This window comes from Nelumbo lutea, chromosome 4 (genome assembly GCF_056320005.1).
Source record: "Nelumbo lutea isolate HS-2025 chromosome 4, American lotus-T2T, whole genome shotgun sequence".
Classification (NCBI taxonomy): Eukaryota; Viridiplantae; Streptophyta; class Magnoliopsida; order Proteales; family Nelumbonaceae; genus Nelumbo; species Nelumbo lutea.
The window spans coordinates 5,883,712-5,906,884 of record NC_142687.1 but is presented as its reverse complement, the minus strand read 5'-3'; the positions used below and the strand labels follow the sequence as shown (position 1 = coordinate 5,906,884).

At 38.8% G+C, this 23,173-nt stretch overlaps 1 protein-coding gene across 1 annotated transcript in view; it reads right to left on the bottom strand.

Moving 5' to 3' along the window:
- The window catches only part of LOC148853585 (RNA helicase family protein), a 67,709-nt gene extending 45,541 nt beyond the window's left edge, over positions 1-22,168 (bottom strand). The window contains exons 1-7 of the mRNA XM_088982166.1: positions 20,353-22,168; positions 19,590-19,682; positions 19,348-19,452; positions 18,305-18,522; positions 15,546-15,598; positions 15,310-15,426; positions 1,432-1,523 (exon numbers count right to left, since the gene is read on the bottom strand). Coding sequence (XP_088838292.1) covers positions 1,432-1,523; positions 15,310-15,426; positions 15,546-15,598; positions 18,305-18,522; positions 19,348-19,452; positions 19,590-19,682; positions 20,353-20,552 — 878 coding nt within the window. The 5' untranslated portion in view covers positions 20,553-22,168. The remainder of the gene's footprint in view (positions 1-1,431; positions 1,524-15,309; positions 15,427-15,545; positions 15,599-18,304; positions 18,523-19,347; positions 19,453-19,589; positions 19,683-20,352) is intronic.
- Between the last annotated feature and the right edge of the window lie 1,005 nt (positions 22,169-23,173).

Here is a 23,173-nt window from a genome sequence, read left to right as displayed (position 1 = left end):
TTTTTGGAAGGTCATATGTCAAATATTAAGGCATAAAAAAACTAGAAAAGTATCTAACTTAACAGGAAATTAGATGGTGAACAAAGCAGATGGAACTCTGTACTTGTATATAATAAATTTTCTTTTGAAGAGGAAAAAGGTTTCAAAGGACTCTAAATTCATTAGAACAAGAACTTGTTTCATTCCAATATGTTACATCATCATTGAATTGCACAGGCTTCATTTACAACACGGGAAAAAGGTTTGAAAGGATATGACATGTCAAAAGAAATAAGCAGTATTAGTCCAAAATATGCCACATTGGCATTATTGTGAAAACTCCTCCTTTGGGTAAGATAATACTTGAGTAAAATGAGAAGAGGAAAAGAAGCTAGAAATGCCACTTTACATATTAGAATTGTTGTTTGATACCCATCTACCACTTTGACCCACAAATCACCATTGTCAGGGACAGTTATGTGAATATGCTTACAATTTTTGGATGTAACCATGAGGAAATTTTGTTATAAAAAAATTTATTTATACCATTAGAACAAAAACAAGACAACAGAAAATCAGAACGCTGGGAGGAAATTTTTTATAAGTAACAAACAATAATCAACAAGAACACACAACAGAAAAATTACATCAGCAGCCAATTCACTAATTGCAACACAGAATATCCCCATGAACATCAGAACATCATCATGAACATTGACTAAGACCACATTGAAACACCATGAACAATAGAGTTCTAAAGTTGTAGAGAAGTTGGAACATTGATGTGAACATCAGAATGACATGAAAATCAAAATCGACTAAGATTTGCAGAGAGGGAGGGAAAACGGGAGAGAAGAGATAGAAGGAAGATTACCAAAAGAGTTTGGATTATCAATAAATGAGATGTTCGCACTTTGCAGACTTTTGCAGTAACTTTTTTGATACCCATGGGGCACTTGTAACTAATATTATATATGTGTGTTGTTTAGTTAATATATGTTATATTAATTAATATATATTATATTTATATCCTAATCAAATTTGAATATTTATTGAATTGAATCAGCATACATTCAAATTTGACCATTAAATTAATTGGATTATCCAAATTCGATTCAGTTATATCGGATCTCGAAGTCGAAAGCGGATGACCAAATTCCATTTACACCCCTACTTATGGTGAGTGTGGATTGAAAATATGGTAAAATAATAGTTTGAAAATTTTCTAGAAAAATTCAAATAACCTTACAACCTACAATACAATACACAAATTAATTCAATTCAACTCTCTATGATTTATTATTATTTTATAGTCTCTCTGCATTTTATTACATGACAACAATTTCTACAAAATTGCTCAAAAGAAGGTGAATCAGAAACATTTTTTTATGAGAAGAAACCATATAAACTAACTTGTAATTAAGTAGAAGAAAAAGAAGAACGAATCCTCACACAACACCATCCACAGTCAAGGAAGTCTCTGCAATGTTTGTGGCAACAATAAAACGCCTACAATTTGGAGGTGCTGTAGAGAATACACGTACCTAGGACCAAAATAAACAAAGCACAATCAATATAAAAAATAATTATGAAATCTAATAGCTTCTAAGGTCATTACAGTGGCATATTATTGTGTTAAAATCAAAATTCCAAGTTGGTTGTACAGAAATAACTGGGTTTTATCCAGACAAATCAATATAATGAAGAAAAAAAAAGAAGGGACCCAGAAAAGAGAAACCACATTGTCCAAAAAATGCCAATGGATAGGTCCATATCAAGTCCACCTCCCAAGACCCCAGATGGTTGGGACCACCATTGGGTAATAACCTCTTTTTATGTAGTGCTTTGTGTACCCAATTCATAACCTGATAATATATTTTGAACCAAGACTGAAGCAATAAGCAGAAATTCACTTGACCAATTGCAGTAGATGACAAATGCCATTTCAGAAATAAAACCAAAGAAAGCAAATGAAGAAAGAAATGGAACTTCGTCATATATATATATATATTGATTTATAGTCAAAGAAGTTTAATTACAAACAAAAAAGATAAAACCCCAATTACACGAAGAGACTAAGGCTGCTCTCCCAAAATATTAGAAAATTCAAAAAGAGAACAATAATAAACACTCAAGACTTCATAGAACCTGTTGGACTCTTTTAGCACTAACACCTAAACAGCAAAAAAAAAACTAAAATCCACAATCCTGAGAACCGTTCTGGTCAATAACCAGTAACTTCATATTTCTTTTCTTCCAGATACAGTTAGGAACAAAGATCAAGCTCAAAACCCAATCCCAGCTCGGCTGGTCATGACCAACCATCTCTTTTGTGGCCAATGCTAATAGCCTCTTCACTCAACCCCGCCCCCCCCCCCCCAACTGGTGTTATGCATCTTCGTTCTTCTTAATATAATACATCTTTCATAAAAATAAAAAATTAAAAAAAAAAAAAGATGAGATCCTCCTTCCTCTTCTCATGTCCCAATCCACATCAGTGCTATTGATGCGTGCATGGAAGCAAGGAAAGAACTATAATAGAGAGAAATCAATTTTCTCCCAAGTCCCAATTCCTCATCCAATGAAATTTCATAGTTTTTGGTGTTTTTGATTTTGGTATCTTTGAGTCTTCAAATTTGTTTTCTAGTTTATTGGTAACCATCAAGAAATTTATTGTTGCTGATAAATCAAAATTACTATTTACAGTAATTGTCAAGCATGCTATTTCTAATAATTCTCTAATTATTATTCATAGGAAATTTGTGATTTACTATTTTAAGTAATGTCAGCTGTCTTTACAATATAAGCTAGTTTTAGTAGGATTAATAATGGGTATTCAGACTCGTTTAGGAGTTAGAGTCCTTACTTGAGTGTCCCTATAGGTTACTGATGTAATCTTGGTTATGTGCCACAAGGGCACTTTTGTCTTTTCATCTTTCTCTATTATTATATGGTCACCCTAACATATAAATAGGACTGGCACCGCCATCCAAGTTTATTTTTTTCTTTTTGGACTCCAATCTTCTCTTCTCCTTCCTTCACCGTTCTTTTCTGATCGAAATCATGGTATCAGAGAGGGACAGTGCTCTGTAAAAGTATTCTTGTCTGATTGAAACTATTCCAATCGCATATCTGGACTGTGAATGAGGAAGACAAGTTCGACCTTGCCCTGAGAACTGTTCAGTTGATCCCGTTCCATTATCTTTAAACAGAAACTTGGAAAAAACACTTTCAGAGAGCAGCAGATGATTGACTGAGGTCTTCTTAGAGGTCGGTGGTTGTTTTTCTTCTTCTCTTCCATTCTTCTCTGGACTGTAACTTCCAGAAGTCAGTCGAACTGATCAGAAACATAGACTGAAGTGTTCTTATTATTGGTTCTTGGTACTGTCACCAAGAACATACTAAAATCTGCCTTAGCTGAATGGTGTAAGCCTGTTGAGTTGCTTCCTGTGGGTCGGTGATCCAAATCTATGTGGGTGAAGAACCTGTGTAGGTCATGTGTGACCTGGTTTAGATGGAAAGGTACAACAGAATAGCTGTAGATGTTATGTGTGGCTTAAACTAGCCTTGTGAGGTCGGTTAGACCTGTGAATATTATGTGGCTTAACCTAGCCCTTGTGAGGTCAGTTAGACCTGTGAACCTGTGAAAGCAGGCACTGTGTTACTGTGTTTACAGTTTTTTTAAACCTTACAGTGAGGGCTGTGTGTTTTTTGAGTGCGTGGACTGTGGGAGAAGAGTTGTAGGTCTGAAACCTCTGATAGCAGCCTCTGTTATGGCCTCTGAGGACTGCAACTTCTAGAACCTCTTTCACTCCAGGAGGAATGAACAGTAGTCATGACTCTATGAGTTTTCCAACAATTATTACTCCCTTATATGGCAGAAATTATACGACATGATCTAAGGAGATGCAGATGTACATCACAGCTCGAGGTAAGGCGGGGTATATCAATGGAAAAGTGAAGGAGCCTAGGGCTGGTACTGCTGAATATGATAAGTGGGACTAGGAGAACTGCATGATTATTGTTGTCAGTTGTTTATGTATTCAGATTTAGTACCATAAGGGTACTGTTGTAATTTCTCTTATGTTTATATTGTTCGACTGTACTAGTATAAATAATAAAATCATTCTTTCGCCCCCTAAGTTCTGGAGGGCTTTCAGTCACTCGATTCATCTCTCTTCCCTCTTCTCCTCTCCTCTCTTCACTTGCTCTTGCTCAACATGGTATCAGAGCAAGTCGTCCAAGCCTGAAGGGTGGTGTTAAGCTAACTACTGTTGCATCCAGTGCTGTCTCCAATCGAACTCCTGATCTGGTGAAGTCAGTTCAACCTAGAAGTTATAGAGTCTATTCGTCTTCCAGCCCAAAGATTGCTCCTCCTGTCTGCTCGACTGTAGAGAGACTATTGTTTGCAGTTCGTAGAGGGTGTTCTGTCTTCAGAAATTGCTGCTTTCCTTATTCTGCTCATCTTCTGTTCGGCTGCCTATTGTTTGAGGATTCGTAGAAGGAGCTCTGGTTTACAGTCAAGGAGTTCTGGTTTACCATAAGGGAGACTATCATCTGAAACTAAAAGAGGTACCATCATCCTTGTCTGTTCGGATGCCTATTGTTTGCTAAACTGTTTGATGACTGTTCGGCTACCCTACTGTTGTATGTTCGACTGATGAACTGATGAACTGTTTGATGCCTATTGTTTGTGGACTATCATCCTTGTCTGTTCGGATGCCTATTGTTTGCTGAACTGTTTGATGACTGTTCGGCTACCCTACTGTTGTCTGTTCGACTGATGAACTATTCGGCTGCCCTACTGTTAAGCGACTGTATTCCTTAACACAGTAACTGTATTCAAACTTTTTTGTTGTTGGTATTGTGGACTGTTGATGGTCTGTTTTAGCCGACTAATTGTCTGCTCAACATTAATCTTATTAAGCCCTACTAAGTAGGTCATTCAGACCTGTCCTTGTACTGCAACAGCAGTGTGCAGACTTGTTTCAGTGAAACCGTAGGTCAGAAGGACCTGTTTCAGTACTGCAACAACAGTGTTCAGTTTGCTATTTATTCTCAGTGAAGTTGTAGGTCAGAAGGACATGTTCTTGTACTGCAACAGCAGTGCTCTTTCTTTTGTTCTCAGTGAAACCGGTGGTCAGAAGGACCTATATCTGAAATAGTCTTGTACGGCTGTGCTTTTTTTGGTTGCTGTTTCAACTTTTTATTCAGATATCATGGGCAGTGAAGATTCAGCCACATCTGGAGTTTCCTCAATGCTGAATGGAATGGGTGGGGGTGACCTATCCTTTCCCATGGCTGTTGTCCCTCTTGATGGTTTAAATTACCTGGAGTGGTCAAGAAGGATCAAATTATACATCACTGCAACGGGGAAGATAGGCTATATTAATGGGAGGATAAAAGAACCATCCTCTAGGAGTGCTGAATATGATAGATGGAATCAGGAGAACAGTATTGTTATGTCCTAGCTCTTGGTTTCCATGCAACCTCAAATCATGAAGAATTTCATGTGGGCTGAAACAACGAATGAAATCTGGGAACAAACAAAGTCTACATATTCAGAATTGCGACACTATGCCAAAATTTATCAACTGCAGGCAACATCTTCTACTTGTAGATAGGGGGAGAGGTGTTTATCGGTCTATTACTCTGACTTAACATCTGTCTGGAAGGAGTTGGATCACTACCAGAGTGTGGATTGGAAGTGTGATGAGGATGCTAAGAAGTACAAACAGCTTGTCTCCCAGCAAAGGGCGTTTGCATTCTTACATGGTCTGAATCCTATGTATGAATCTATCATGGTTCAGATTCTCAACTCTAAGGATCTCCCTTCTGTTCAAGAAGTCTATGCTCTTGTACAATCTGAAGAAAGCAAGAGAAATTTGATGAACAGCCTTGGTGGGGAGGCTGTTGTGTTAGTTGCAAAAGGAGGTGTATCTACTGGTGTGGGATCTTCTTCCCGGAAAGGAGATCTCCAGAAAAAAACAGAAGATAAGGAAAAATTGTGGTGCACTCATTGTCAGAAACCCCGACACACCAAAGATACATGTTGGGATCTTCATGGAAACCAAAATGGGCTCAAGACCTGACTAAGAAGCAAGGTTCAAAGGTGAATAAGAAGTACGGACAGCAAAGTACAAAGAAACATCACATGGCCAACATGGCTAGTCGGGAGAATCAGCCCCCCATACTGTGACTCAGACACATCTCATTGGACCTGACCCGAGGGAGGACATTATGAATTCCTTCCATAACCATTTAGAGCTTTATGGTAGAGAAATTCGTCAGATGGATACTCCTCCCTCAACCTCATTTGCATCTACGTCAGGTAACCCTGCCACTGCTTTCAATGTTGCTTCTCACACCCCTGACTCTCCATGGATCATTGACTCTGGAGCATCAAAACATATGACTGGTACGTCCTCTTACTTTCAAACCTATCACCCTCTTTCTGGAAGAGACAAAGTGAGACTAGCCGATGGATCATACTCTTCCATAGCTGGTCAAGGAACTCTCTCTCTTCCTCTTGGCCTTACCCTTTCTGATGTTCTTCATGTTCCAAATTTTTCCATTAATTTGTTCTCTGTTAGTAGTGTTACTAATTCCATGAATTGCTCAGTGACTTTTTTCCCTTCTCATTGATTCAGGATCTGGCCTCGGGGAGGACGATTGGTAGGGGTCGTATGGCTGATGGACTTTACATGCTGGAGAATAAGGTCGGTCTTCATGTTACATGCTGGAGAATAATACTGGAGAATAAGGACGATTATCGTCTTGGTCATTTGTCTTCTGAGTCTTTGAAAGTTGTATTCCCAAAACTGTTTAAGTCAATGTCTGTTTCTGATTTTTCTTGTCAAACGTGTCAGTTGAGTAAGCATTGTAGAACTCATTTTCTTCAAAGAAATAGTAAATCTGAATCTCCGTTTCACATTGTTCATTCTGATGTGTGGGGCCTTGTTACTTTACCATCTGAGAATGGCTACAAGTATTTCATTACCCTCATTGATGATTATTCTAGATATACTTGGGTATACCCGATGCGAACCAGAGAAGAAGTATCAAAAATCATTTAAGATTTCCAGCGAATGGTCTTCACTCAATTTCAAACTGAAATCCAAATTTTCCAATCAGACAATGCAAAAGAATTTTTTCATAGTGATCTCACGGACTTTTTTGCTTCCCATGGTTCCCTTCACCGTAGCTCTTGTGCCCGCACACCACAACAAAATGGTGTGGCCGAACGGAAGAACCGACATCTCCTTGAAGTGGCTCGAGGTTTACTACTTCATATGAATGTTCCCAAACGTTTTTGGCTTGAAGTTGTTCTTTGTTCCACTTACCTTATAAACCGTATGCCCTCTCGTCGGTTAGAGTACAAAGCCCCACATCAACTTCTCTTTCCTAAGGCTCCCCTTCTTTCTATTCCTCCTCATGTCTTTGGTTGCTGGTGTTTTGTCCAAAATCTGTCTCCCACTCGTGGGAAATTGGATTCTCGTGCTATCCCTTGTATACTTCTTGGTTACTCCTTCACTCAAAAGGGATACCGTTGTTTTGATCCTGTTTCTCGTAAATTCTATGTCTCCATGGATGTTTCTTTCTTTGAAGATGAGCTTTTCTATCCTGTTTCTCCTCAGGGGGAGTGTAGGCATGAGGAGAAACTGGTTCAGCTTCCCTCTCTCCCCGACCCTCCACTTTTTCGTGTTTTTTCTCGTCGTCGCAAAGGCCAACCAAATTCAAGAGCTGTAGAGAATCCGGAAGTTGTACCTCAAGTGCCACCAGACTCCTCGGGGGAGGATCATACTCACTCAGGTATTTTGGCTCCCAATGATGTCCTTGAATCTATTGAAAATGATTCCTCTACTGCTAATGATCTTGATCGTCCTATTGCTCACAGGAAGGGTGTTAGATTGTGCACCACTAAACATCCCATTTCCAACTTTGTCTCCTATGAGAACATTTCATCCTCATTCCGTGCCTTCCTTACCTCTATTGACAGTGTCCCTATCCCTAAGAATGTGGCAGAAGCTCTTTCAGTTCCTGAATGGACAAATGCCATCAGGGAAGAAATTAATGCCCTTTACAAAAATGGCACATGGGAACTTGTTGATCTTCCTAAGGGAAAGGTTCCAGTTGGATGTAAATGGGTGTTCACAGTCAAGCATAAGGTTGATGGAACAGTGGAAAGGTATAAAGCTCGCTTAGTGGCAAAGGGATTTACTCAAGTGTATGGAGTTGATTATGCAGAAACTTTTGCCCCCGTTGCCAAGATGAATTCCATTAGAGTCCTTTTCTCTCTTGTGGCTAATCTGGATTGGGTTTTACACCAACTGGACATCAAGATTGCATTCTTGAATGGTGACCTTGAAGAGGAAGTGTACATGATTCAACCTCCTGGTTTTCTAGCCCAAGGCAATGAACAGAAAGTGTGCAAGTTGAAGAAGTCCTTATACGGGCTGAAACAATCACCAAGAGATTGGTTCAGCAGATTCCATGTGGCAGTTCAGCAGAAAGGATACAGGCAATGTCAATCAAATCACACACTGTTTGTGAAAAAAAGGAGAGGGTAAAATTGCTGCTCTAATTGTATATGTGGATGACATAATTGTTACTGGTGATTGGGAGGATGAAATTCAGAAATTGAAACTTTTTCTTGCCACTCAGTTTGAAGTGAAGGAGCTAGGACCTGTCAAATACTTCCTTGGAATTCAAGTTGCCCGATCAAAGAAGGGTATCTTCATTTCTCAAAGGAAATATGTCCTAGATTTACTTCAGGACACTAGAAAGATGGGGGTGAAGCCAGTTGACTCTCCCATTGACCCCAACCATAAATTAGGTGACAATTGTGGTGAATCGCTCAAGGATGTGAAACAGTTTCAGAGGCTTGTAGGGAGATTGTTATACCTTTCTATGACTCGCCCAGACATTGCATATGTTGTTGGTGTCCTCAGTCAGTTCATGCATGCTCCTAGGTCTTCTCATCTTGAAGCAGTAGAGAGAATCCTTCGATATCTAAAGAAGTATCTGAGTACTGGTTTGTTGTTTCAAAAGCACAGACATTTGAAAGTTGAAGTTTATACAGATGCAGATTACACTGGATCCCAAAGTGACAGAAAGTCTACCAATGGCTACTGCACCTTTATAGGAGGGAACCTTGTTACATGGAGGAGTAAAAAGCAAAATGTGGTAGCTAGATCCAGTGCTGAAGCTGAATATCGTGCAATGGCCCACGGGGTTGCTGAAGGCATGTGGATAAAGAATTTGTTGGGGGAGTTGGGTTTCCCAGTGACCAAACCTATAACTCCATTTTGTGATAACAAAGCAGCTATAAGCATTGCTGCCAATCCGGTGCTACATGATAGAACAAAGCACATCGAAGTTGACAAGCATTTTATCAGAGAGAAAGTTATCACAGGCGAAGTGTGTACCCCCCCTATGTCACTTCTGAGAACCGGCTTGCAGACATCTTTACAAAGGGTTTAAACATTTCCAGACATCATGATCTTTGTGACAAGTTGGGCATGATTGATATCTATACTCCAACTTGAGGGGGAGTGTTGTCAGTTGTTTATGTATTCAGATTTAGTACCATAAGGATATTGTTGTAATTTCTCCTCTGTTTATATTGTTCGACTGTACTAGTATAAATAATAAAATCATTCTTTCGCCCCCTAAGTTCTGGAGGGCTTTCAGTCACTCGACTCATCTCTCTTCCCTCTTCTCCTCTCCTCTCTTCACTTGCTCTTGCTCAACAATTATGTCATGGCTTTTGATTACTATGCTACCATCGGTTAAGCAGAATTTTACGTGGGCTGAGACAGCCAAGGAAATATGGGAACAAGCAAGGTCAACTTACTCCAAGCAGAGCACTATGCTAGAATCTATCAATTGCAAGTCGAGTCTGCAACATGTAAACAAGGGGAAAGAAGCTTATCCACCTACTATTCTGCCCTCACATCTATTTGGAAAGAGTTAGATTACTATCAAAACATTGATTGGGAGAGTGAGAAGGATGCCAAAGCTTACAAACAGTTAGTTTCACAGCAGCGAGTGTTTGCTTTTTTGTTGGGGCTTAATCCCGTGTATAAATCCATTCGAGTTCAGGTTTTTGGGCAGCAAGGATCTTCCATTTGTCCAATAGGTGTATGCACTAGTTCAATCTAAGGAAAGTAGAAAATCTGCCATGAATCCCCTTGAGGGGGAGACCATTGCTTTAGCCGTAAGAGGTAATACCAATTCAGCAAGAAAGGGAGATGGTCAAAAAAGGGTTGATGATAAAGATAAATTATGGTGCACTCATTGTTAGAAATCCCGACACACACGGGAGACATGTTGGGAATTGCATGGAAAGCCAAAGTGGGCACAGGACCTAAGTAAAAAATCAGCACAAGAACAAAAAAGAAACCAAATCAAAAGTTCACCTCGGCTAACTTGGCCTCTCATGAGCCACAAAGTGGATGTACTATTGTTAACTCCCAGGATTGCCCCCCTAGTTCTGATCTCAAGGATAATATTATCAATGCCTTCTGTGACCATTTGGAGAAATATGGTAGTGCTCTCACACAAGATGATTTTGGACCCACTCCTTCAACCTCTTTTGCTTCTTCCTTAGGTAACTTAGCTTTTGCATTCCATGTGTCTACTGATACCTCCGAATCTCCATGGATTATTGATTTTGGTGCTTCCAATCACATGACTGGTAAGTCAACCTTTTTCTAATCATACACCCTTCTTTCTAGCAAAGATAAAGTGAAGTTAGATGATGGATCCTTCTCCTCCATTGCTAGTTGAGGATCTATATCTTTTCCATTTGGCCTACCTCTATCAAATGTTTTACATGTTCCAAAGTTGCCTATTAATTTATCTATTAGCAGCATTACACACTCTTTGAACTGCTCAATAACCTTTTTTCCTCAATCCTGTGTCTTTCAGGATTTGGCCTCCAGGAGGACGATTGGTAAAGGGAACATGGTGAATGGTCTCTATGTGCTGGAGAATAAAGTTGGTCTTGTAGCCTCTGAGTCCTTGAGTCAGTCAAATAAGAGTCAAGTTACTTTGTGACACAATCATTTGAGTCATATGTCCTTTGAGTCTTTGAAGTTCTTGTTTCCAAAATTGTTTAAGTCAGTGTCAATAAATAATTTTCAGTATCAAGTGTGTCAGCTAAGCAAGCATTGTAGAACTTCATTTTCTTTACGTAATAAAAGATCAGAAGTTCCTTTTTCCATTATATATTCTGATGTTTGGGGACCTATAAATATTTCAACGGAAAAATGACTACAAATATTTCATATCTTTCATTGATGACTTCTCTTAATATACGTGGGTTTACCCTATGCACTCTTGAGAAGAAGTCCATAAACTTGTGAAAGCTTTTCAACATATGGTATACACACATTTTCAAACAGAGATTCAAATTTTCCAATCGAACAATGCTAAAGAGTATTTTCATGATGACCTCACAGATTTTTTTGAAACTTGTGGCTCTCTTCATCGTAGCTCGTGCCAAAACCCCTCAACATAATGGGTTGCAGAGAGAAAAAATCGTCATCGTCTAGAGGTTGCTTGGGGTTGCTGATACACATGAATGTTCCCAAAAGGTTCTGGGTGGATGATGTTATGACTGCGGTTTATGTTATCAACCAGATGCCATCTCGTTTCTTGGAGTACATGTCCCCTCATCAATTCATCTTCCCTACAGCTCTATTGTTTCCTATACCTATGTGTGTCTTAGGGTGTAAGTGTTTTGTCCATGATTTGTCTCCTACCCGTGGTAAGTTGGATCCCAAAGCCATTTTTTGTGTTTTCCTTGGCTACCCTCTCTCCCAAAAGGGCTATCGTTGCTTTGATCCTATTTCCAAAAAGTACTTTGTATCCATGGATGTCTAGTGTCTCCTTCTTTAAAGATGTTCCTTTCTTTTTTGCTTCTCCTCAGGGAGAGAGTTCAAGTGAGGAGAAACAAAAACAGGTTTTGTTGCCTTCTCCTCCTAACCCTCCTCCATTTCGGGTCTTTCGTAGACAGCAGTACAAAAGCCAAGGCCGGGGTCAACAAAGTTCAACAGACACAAAGCATCCTGAAGTTGTGCAACCTAGCCATTGAACTCTCAGGGCTTGAATCCATCACCACACCCAGGTACTATTATTCTAGTTGATATTCCTAAACCCATTGATATTGACTCTTCCAAGTGTGATATGGATCTTCCTATTGCTAAGAGGAAGGGTGTCAGATCATGCACTACACACCACCCAATGGTTCATTCCTTATCCTATGAGAATGTTTCACCCTCTTTCAGTGCTTTCCTCTCTGCTATTGACAATGTTCCCCTTCCTAAGAGTGTTGCAGAAGCTTTACTTGTTCTTGAGTGGGCAGATGCAATGAAGGAGGAGATCAATGCCCTTCACAAAAATGGCACATGGGAGTTGGTAGATCTGCCTGAGGGAAAGGGACATGTGAGGTGCAAATGGGTATTTTCTGTGAAACATAAGGCGGATGGCACAGTGGAGAAGTACAAGGCCCGGGCAGCTGTAAAAGGTTTTTTACTGGTGTATGGAGTTGATTATGTAGAAACCTTGCCCCTATAAAAAAACTGAATTCTATTTGGGTACTTCTCTCTTTAGTAGCAAATCTAAATTGGGAGCTTCATCAACTGGACATTAAAAATGCCTTCCTAAATGTTGACTTAGAAGAAGTGTACATGACCCAGCCTCCAGGTTTTTGTGCCAAGGGAAATGAACAAAGAGTTTGTAGATTGAAGAAATCTCCATATGGCCTAAAACAGTCTCCAAGGGCTTGGTTTAATAGGTTCCACAAGGCAGTCCAACAGATGGGCTTTAAGCAGTGCCAGTCTGATTACACTCTTTGTGAAGAGAGAACAAGGAAGAATGGCAACCTTGATTGTTTATGTCGATGATATTATTATCATTGGTGATTGGGACTCAGAGATGCAGAGATTGAAGAGATTCTTAGCCACTCAATTTGAAGTGAAGGATCTGGGGTCTTTACATTATTTCTTGGGATTGAAGTTGCCCGTTCTAATCAGGGTATCTTCATCTCCCAGAGGAAACATATCCAAGATCTCTTGAAAGATACGGGGAAGCTTAGAGCAAAACCTATTGACACTCCTATGGATGTAAACCACAGGTTGGGGACTGCAATGATGAGCCCATAGCAGACACAAAGCAAACTCAAAGATTAGTGGGCAGACTTCTCTATCTATCTATGGCAAGACTTGACATTGCATATGCAGTGGGTGTTCTTTGCCAGTTTATGCATGCTCCCAAGGCCACACACTTAGAGGCAGCAAACAGAGTTCTTAGATACCTGAAGAAATTCTCTGGGACAAGGCTCCTATTGAAAAACATGAGCATATGAGAGTTGACGTTTACGCCGATGCAAATTGGGCAGGTTCTGTGGACGATAGAAAATCCACTAATGGCTATTGTGCCTTTGTTGGGGGAAATCTTGTGACTTGGATGAGTAAGAAACATAGTGTGGTGGCCAGATCTAGTGCAGAAGCTGAATACAGGGCCATGTCCCATAGTGTGGCAGAACTACTATGGATAAAGAGTCTCTTGGGTGAATTGGGTTTTCCTCTCAGTGATCCTATGTCGCTTTATAGTGACAATAAGGCTGCTATCAGCATTGTAGCCAATCCTGTTCTCCATGATAGAACCAAACACATAAAGGTTGACAAACACTTCATCAGGGAAAATTTGGAAAAAGGAGAAGCATGCACTCCCTACATCAGCTCTGAGGAACAACTTGCAAGCATCCTTACCAAAGGATTAAACTCCTTGGGACACTATAATCTTTGTGACAAGTTGGGGATGATTGATATCTACGCCCCAACTTGAGGGGGAGTGATGTAATTTTGGTTATGTGCCACACGGGCACTTTTGTCTTTCTATCTTTCTTTATTATTGTATGGTCGCCCTAATGTATAAATAAAAGGACTGGCACTGCCAGCCAAGTTTTTTTCTTTGGACTCCAATCTTCTCTTCTCTCTTCTTCTCTTCTTCTCTTCTTCTCTTCTCCCTTCCTCTTCTCCTTCCTTCACCGTTCTTTTCTGATCAAAATCAGTTACCTATGGGTTTGTCTTAGTTTTATAGCAGTTATAAGTTGTTGTGTATCAGTTTCATAATTGAAATTGGATTCTTCGAAGGGAGACCCGTTCTCTCACATTTAGTCTGTAAATAGAATCATTATAATTGGAAATCTAGAGATGATTTAATGAAATAATATTTTATTTTGAAGTTTCCTGGGGCTAATGGCATGATCTTTTTCTTTTCTCCCGTTTCTTTTAAAAGAGCATTATTTCTTTTCTCTCTTTTCTATTTCAGATCTGAATCTCTTTTTTTTTTTTTTTTTGATAATCGAAGATCTGAATCTCTTCCTTCTCATAATTCAAATCCCTAATTTTCCCTTTCTTCAACCACCATATTAATCCCCATAGCATGTTCTCCTCCAATCCTACATCACCTATTCAAATTTCAGAATGGAATTTTGTTTGATTGATAAGAGGCCTCTAAGTCCTCAATTTTTTAATTTAAAAATGGTCCAAAAAGATAGCTTAGCACAGCCTTCTATGCCAAAATTCTTTCTAGAACAAGGAGAGGAACTTGGAAACTCTTTCATTTGTAGCTAACTACGGTCTGACTTGAATTGATGAACTGGTGCCTGGGCCCTCTGTCATAGACAATGTTGTAGCATGGGAAATGATTCACTAGGGAAGGAGACTTGCCCTTCTGGACTTAGGCTGCTGCCATTGGCCTAACACCATCTCCCATGTCTGATGTCTCAGTAATTACATTTTAGAGTTCTCTTAATTTTTCAAAACTAACTTTTACCCTCTCATTAAATAGCACATTGAACTCTTATATTCCCAAGCCACTATTCCAATTGTTGCCTGTACTTCCAAAATACAACTATCCCAGATTCCCAGCCTATGGCTCACCACTACAGAACCCGATCTAGAGAAGGAAGGTATATAAGCTAGCTCCAGTCCTGCCTTTATGATCTTTCCATCTTGGATTTCTCCTGAGTTTGGCATCCCACCCTTTTATAGTGCATAACTTTAATTAGATAAATAAGTTTCAAGAAATATATGAAGTATGACTAGATTAATTGCATAGATAATAGGTTATGAGGCTCTCCATGTGCCTATCACAAATAGGGTTTACCGTTTAACTGGTGCATGTGTGTGCAGTGAGTTTTGATCTGAAACAATCCCACAAAAGTAGGTTTCTTTAAAAAAGCAAAACAAAAGCTACCGACAATGGGTTTCATCTACAAATTTTAGCTAATTAAAAACAAAAATGGAGAAAGCTTGCCTGCATTTCAGGTGGTAAAGAGCCATGAAGTGGAAGGATTATAGCATCCATACAAGACCCTTCATCCAGGCCTTGCACTCTCTCCTCCAACTTTCTTACCAACTTCTCTATATCATCCTGTAAGGGTCCCCATGAATTTTGTCAGGAAAATGTTGCTAAAAGTTTCTCAAGTACCAAAATGCAAAATTCCTGAGTAGTTAATAGGTACATTCATAAAGAAAACTAAAATTTCTCACCTGTCCTGTCATGAATATTAAGACATCTCCTTCTGGTTCCCTAACATGTATATCTATGAAGAAACGAATGGTTCAGTGGATAAACCTCACAAATTAGTCTCTACAACCAAAAAAGAATATATTTCAAGGTAATAGAAGAGAGACCCTAAGATCTAGCACTGTAAACAATTCCAAGTGAAAACGAAAACTTAAAAAGAATGCCTTCCCTTCCTGTCCACTAGAATGACAGGAGTTCTATATGATTCCCAGAAGTGCAGAATCTCAAAGCACAAAGCGTGCATATGGAAGAATAATTCCATACAACTAGCAGTTTCAGAAAGAATGAGAATATATGCAATCCACTTCAATGAAGAACCTAGCCTTGATATTTTGCATTGCGCTCAAACTTAGAGTAGAGATTTTGCAATTAAAGAAAACTAGCATTTTTGCTTTAACATTAAAACAGCCAGTTAATTTCTATCATAGTATTACTGCACGAAATAACAAACTTGTTACCCAACTTTGAAGATCTACCAGATACCCAGAAGTACCAGAAGTAGAAATGACAGTTCAGTTTCTTCCTAGGATCTTTGAAAAATACAAAATTTACACTTCTTCAGAGGTTTTGGTTACTAGGCCAGAGAACATGTTTCTTGGATGAACTCATCACCTCCACCTTGGGGGAGAAGTGGACTCCCACCCATAAGTTGAGCTCACATCCTCTGGCAAAAAATTTCAAAACACAAAACTCTTTATCTTTGCAAAATTTCAAGAAATATGGCAAAAAATATTGAATTGTCCAGAAACTTCTGGACCACAGGTCCAGAGGGTGTTAATTCCATAAGTTTCTTTGAAACTTGTTTCTTCTCCTCATCAGCTAGGAAAGATTTTATAGAGATGTTTCCCGGCAATGATTCTATGAATGGTTTAGGTGGAAAGCAATGCGAGAATTGTCAGGAATTTGGTGCACAGCCAGAGAGATTGAATGACATCATTACAGTTAAGTGGCTCATTGGATGCATACAATGACAAGTTCAGAGAGTTCTTTGTTGAAGACATTCTTGGAGGCTGGTATTTTGTTTCTATAGCTAACTCTAGAAGAAAAACCATCCATAATTCAGAGCTGGGTTCCACCTTCCTTGGGTGCAGCAAAGCTAAATTTGATGCCTGCTCTCTAGGAAATTCAGGGCAATCAGGAAAACCCTTCTAGTATATTCTGATCCAATTGGATACAAGGCAGTATAAGATAGGAAGGTTGGTGGTGCACTAAGAATCAAAACAATTTTACAAACTAGCAAAAATATCTCAATTTCTATCAGATCAGACCAGCTTCCTGTGGAACCTCTCAACCACCAAACCCCATAAAGACATCAATCCAGCTCTGTCAGAGAATAATGCAATACATCAAAATGAAGAAAATCAAGCTTTTCCCGGTTTCTCTTTCTCCAGTGGCAGTTTCGTAACTCTAGGATTTTTTCAATTATGGGTCCCTTTTTGAGTAATTATATTATTTACAACTATCGCAGGAATAGCTTTAATGGTCTAAATAGTCAAAAACAGTCAGAAGAATCCTATAGGTGGGTTCTTAGGGTTTTTTAAAGGGTTGTGATCATATCACTTTTCTTGTAGCTCTAAGTTTTGATCCATCAAAACTTATTGGACTGAAATAATTTAATTCCATCATTATGATATGTCAGTAACCAGTCCAAAATTACCAAGATATTGCGAACCTAAGTTGATTTTGAAAGTTGCATCCATTTTATTTGTAATGTTTTAATTGGAAACAGCATTGTATCCTTAAGGGTCAAGTAGTTAGATGCTTAGGAATCATTTAATTATTTAGTTTTATATCAATAATCTTTTAGTAGTTTAGTTGGTTTATTTTATTTTAGAAGTAAAGAGCTGACCCCATAGATTTAAATCTATAAATAGGCACCCTCTTTTTGTTATGGAATTTAGAGTTGAAATGTGGAATTGAAAAAATCCTATACTGCATATCAGTATGGTATTGCTTCTCCTTTCTCTCTGAAGTATCATTTCTAGACACTGTAATTTCTACGCAGAAATTTTACAATAAAATTAGTTTATTACATCATTTTCTATAAGTAACTCAGATCGGAAAATTTTATCAACTTTGCCTTCTTGATTCTCCATCTCAGATCCGAACCTCAAAAGTCTGAATTCACCAGATCCTATACCCGTGTGCCTTCAAGGGAGAATCACAGGTAAATAGTGGAGAACTTTTTGCTTTACCATCAAAGGCCCCTCCAAGCTCCATGTTGCAGACCTGAATAAGCAAAGCATCTGAGGGTATAGGACCATCTTAACAAAGCAAGACCTGGCCTAACACTGAATTCTAGAAAATCAAATGGGCGGTTGTAAAAATCACAAGACAGCAGCCTCACTGGTAAGGTGTATTTACTTCCATTTCTGTTATGTATGTGTTTCTCTTTCTCTTCCACTATATTGGACAGATTGACAGTGAAGCTATTTTAATTGAAGCTCCTTAAAATGAACATTATTTTAATATTCAACAAATAACATGTATATCATCTTTAATGCATTGGAATACCAGGAACAATCTAATATTGAACACAAGGAACAAAACCACAAAAATAGAGATTAAAAGCTCACAAAACTATGCAGGTTTCTAAGAGATAGGCACAACTAAGCAGTATCATACAAAATCACACAATAATTACCAATCTATCTATATAAGGGTGAAAAAAGTCATGTCATAAACTGCTAATACAAGGTATGGATCCAAGTTATTGTCATACCAAGAGCAGTTTTTAGAGAAGACTCAAGATAGCTTGTAGGACGCTCACTGCAGTATAGGATTTCCACAGGGAACAACTTTCCAGGCACAGTCAGTATTGGACAATTGGAGAAGAATCTTGAAACCTTCTCACCATCCAGAGTTGCCGAAGTGATCAAAACCTTCAGATTAGAGGGACGCATCTTAACCAAGCGCTTCATCAATCCCAGCAATATATCACTGCATATAAATGCATTTAAATATCTAGCTCACTTTAAATACACAGTAGCACAAAATGAAAAACTCAATATAATACTAAACAAATTTAGCATAGCATTTGAACCTCATACATGGGGCTGTGAGGCAGATTGCTCAACTTGAAGAATTTCAATTAAATTGGGCTCAGATTAGGGTTCAGACCCAATAAAAATTTAACAAATTCCCAACCCAACCAGAAGTCTAGCACCCTTACATACATGCAAAATATAAATGCATAAACAGATATAGAAACAAATCTCATATCACTTCTACCTTCATACCTGACATGGGTGACAAGCATTTAGGCATCCAACATATTAAACCTCTGGAACTTATGGCATAACAACTTGGCCATACATAAACATTAAATGACATAACCAATATAAAATTATAGTAAAAATAATAAACAAAAAAATTGGCAAATCAAAGTATTGCTGCCTTATTGGATTTTTCCATTCTCATGCCACTGTTAGGTCCTAACACTTATGACTTCATCCTCAGTATGTTAAAAGAAATGCCAAGTGCAAAGTATTGACACAGTGTCTTGAGTATTGGGGTGTTGAATTTATTAGGTTGAGGTCCTGATTATAACCACATCAATAATTCAGTATTGCATGGAATGTTCTATATGCTCTCCAAAGTAATGCATGAATCTGGTTTAAAAAAGAGTTACATCTCAGAAGCAAATACAATACAACTCTTCCCCTAAATGTTTAGGGTATCAAAGATGAAAATGAAGAAGCAACAGGGACTCCACTGCATTCCATCAGCAGGAAACATTAAAGAAATATAGAGAATGAAACTTACGTGTTTAGACTCCTCTCGTGAGCTTCATCCAAAATAATTACTGAATACTGATTTAGCTCTGGGCCAGAAAGGCTCTCACGAAGGAGAACACCATCAGTAAGATATCTGGGATTCCACAAGTTTAAATCCAAGTTGAAGTTACAATGCATAAGATGCCAATATTTTAACAACCAAAAAGGCAAAAAAAAAAAAAAGGAAAGAATATAATATTAAGTTTTGCAAATAAGAATCTATGGCATTACTTGATACATGTTTTCTCTGATGTCCTGTCTTCAAATCGAATGGCATAGCCAACTTCCTCACCAAGCTGAACACCAAGTTCATGTGCAACACGCCTGTGCACCAATGAGAAAAGAAGTCAAATGGTTTAATTTAAAAAATCTGTAGTGTAGCATGATATTTTCGTTCACCACTCCCACGGGTGAATAACTGAATATTGTAATTGACAAGCAAACCAAATTTATTATTATAATGAGTGGAAAAGGCCAAAAATGGAAATCAAATAGAGAAATTATTTTGAGATGAGGAAACCAAAACTGTCCTCATTGTATCTACTATCTACAGACTTGAACAGATATCCTCCTTCAGCTTCTTCGGTTGACTTAGAAGAAGAAAATGGCACAAGAGTAGCAAATCAGCTTTACTAGTTAATGATCAACTAAAGCAGGATGTTAATTGAAAATTTTTATCGTTTTGAATTCAATAATAGGAGAACATAAATTACAAGAGTAAGTAGCAAAGAAGCTAAAGAAAGCTAATTCCATCTGAAAGTCCATGAGTGAAGCTCCGTTGCACTTATTGATTTTTACACTCATAAACTAACATAAAAAGGATTCCAAATGTTAGACACATAAACTCCAATTGTACCTGATATCCAACTCGAAAACCTAGTTCTGGCTATTCCAACGTTTCAATTCGAAACTATTTAGAGGAGTAAAGGATCTGTCATAGCAGGAAGGGAAAAAAAAAAAGAAAGCAAAAGAGAAAGGAGTTAGACGAAATTACCTCGCAACCGAGACTGCGGCAACTCGGCGAGGCTGAGTGACAGCAATGATTCCAGATTTGGTGTACCCATTTCTGTGCAATATTTGCGAGAGCTGCGTGCTCTTCCCTGAACCAGTCTCTCCGATTATAACAACGACAGGGTTTTGCTTCACCGTTTCAATGATCTTCTCTTCAAACTGAAGAATTGGAAGAACCGCCATCGTATATCCCAAGGAGAGATGGAACTTGCAGCGTAGCTAAATAACCAAGTAAGAATTAAAAGAATATCTGATGCTTCTTCCCTCGCTCAACTGCGGACTGTTGCGGAACCAACTATAAAATTGCGAGATGCAACTGAGAAACAGAGAAAGAGTATTTTGTGTTTATTACAGAGTCCCGTATATATAGATACATAAATCGACTTGAGACAATGTTCTAACTAATGCAACCTGTCAGTCCAATTAGACAGCTGGACTAACAGAATTTGTTCCAACGGATTTACACTTGCTGCTATACGCTCCCTCAAGTTGGAGCATGAACTTGGGTGATGCCCAACTTAGGAACTAAAGCTTGAAACTGGTCACGCCCCAAGACCTTCAATATCTGCTGGTAACTTGTAGGAGATATGTGCACTAACAATGGTTTCGGATTGAATGTGCCGGCGGATGAAGTGGCAATCAAGTTCAATATGCTTTGTGCGTTCACGGTAAATAAGATTAACAGCAATGTGAAAGGCTGGTTTGTTATCACAGTAGAGTTGCATAGGCTCTGCATGATAGAGGCCCAAATCATGAAAGAGACGTTTCAGCCATAATAGTTTGTTAGTGGTTGCAGCCATACAGAAGAACGAAATATAGTGGATTGCTTCTTTATCTTCCAAGAAAGAGGAGAAGAGCCAAGGGTGGTGAAGTATCTTGTGGTGGATCGACGAGTAGTCGGGCAGCCAGCCCAGCCGGAATCACAGTAGGCCTGTATGACAAGATCATTTTGTGAAGGCAAAAAAAGGCCATGATTTGGGGAAGATTTTAAATAACGAAGTATATGCATTGCAGCTTCCAGATGGTGTTGGCGCGGAGCAGCCATGAATTGGCTTAAGATGTGCACTGAGTAAGTGATCTTGGGTCGCGTTATAGTTAGATAAATGAGGTGACCAATCTTCTACATTGAGTTGGATGATCAATGGGTGGTCTAGAATCATGTTGAACGTGGTGGTGTTGTTCCATGGGAAATAGGTTGGATTTATAGGCAATCACTCCAGCATCCTTTAGAATATCCAACATGTATTTATGTTGGCTAAGAAATATGCTGCGATCATCATCATGAGATACCTCAATGCCCAAGAAATAATGTAAATGTCCAAAGTCCTTGATGGGAAAGCAATCGCTAAGATACTACTTTAAGGCTCCCATGGCAGAAGGATCATTCCCAACTAGCACAAGGTCATCAACATAAGCCAACACAACAAGAAAGTATCACAGCTTGGTCATGGTGAAGAGTGTACTATAAGCAAGAGATTGCACAAATCCCCATTGCTTTAATGCTTGCGCTAAGGTATCAAACCAATTTTCTTGAAGCTTGTTTCAGGCTATATATGGACTTGTTAAGACAACATACACATGCATCTCCTGGTGGTGGTAGCATGTAGACTTCTTCTTGCAATGCTCCATGTAGAAAAGCATTGTTGACGTCCATTTGGTGAAGCTCCCAGTGACATGCCGCAACAAGGAACAATAGACATCGAATAGTGACAAGTTTTTTCACAAGAGCATATGTGTCAGTGTAACCCATGCCTTCGGTTTACGTGTAGCCTTTTGCTACCCAGTGTGCTTTGAACCACTCAACACTGCCATCCACCTTGTGCTTGACTTTATAAACCCATTTGCAGCCTATAGGCTTCTTTCCAAGAGACGAATTGGTGAGGGTCCATGTATTAGTTCTTTCTAAAGCAGCAAGCTCATCAACCATTGCTTGGCGCCAACAAGGGAACTGATGTGCTTGGGCAAATGACTTTGGGTCACTGGGTATTTGCATAACGTTTATTTAGAAAGCTAAGGGTGAATATGTGAGATAATTGGAAATGGGGTATCCTGTGTTAGTATATGATAATGTAAGACATACAAAATCATTAAGATGGGATGAAGAATGACGAGAGTGAGTGGGCCTGCCCAAGGTAGGTGTGGACAAATTTGAGACTGTTACAAGATCAATATGTGAATCAATCTCACAAGGTGGGGCAATATCAATAATTGGACCATAGGTTGTTGTAAACTCATATCAGCATCATCACATGCTGGTAACGGGATCACAATATCTGAAGAGTAACCATTTTCAAATAAATGTCCAGCAAATGGAAATTGATTTCGAAAAAGATGGCATCCCGTGATACAAATATTTGCCCAGTTTTTAAATAGTAAAGGCGATACCACTTTTGTCCTTGAGAGTACCCAATAAACACACATTTACGAGAGCGTGGGGCGAATTTGTCTCAGCCTGCCTTGGAGGTATTAGCATAAGATAGGCAACCAACCACCTTGAATAAAAGAAGCAAGGATTTGAGATTGTTCAATTTTTTCAACATTGGAAGGTTGATAAAGAGAATTAGATGACACTCGAAGGACATTTGTGTATTTTCAAATGCCATTTAGTGGTTGATTAACAACATGTACTAGATTGATATGTTTTGATAGTTCAGGTAATGAATTATTGGACACAAAGTCACACCAGGCCCAAAGTACATGATACTAATAGAAAATTTTTCCTAAAACATGGATTTATTTATGCCCTATTTGGATTTGGAATATCATTATTTGTTTGTTTGGATAATCAACTTTACCATCATCTA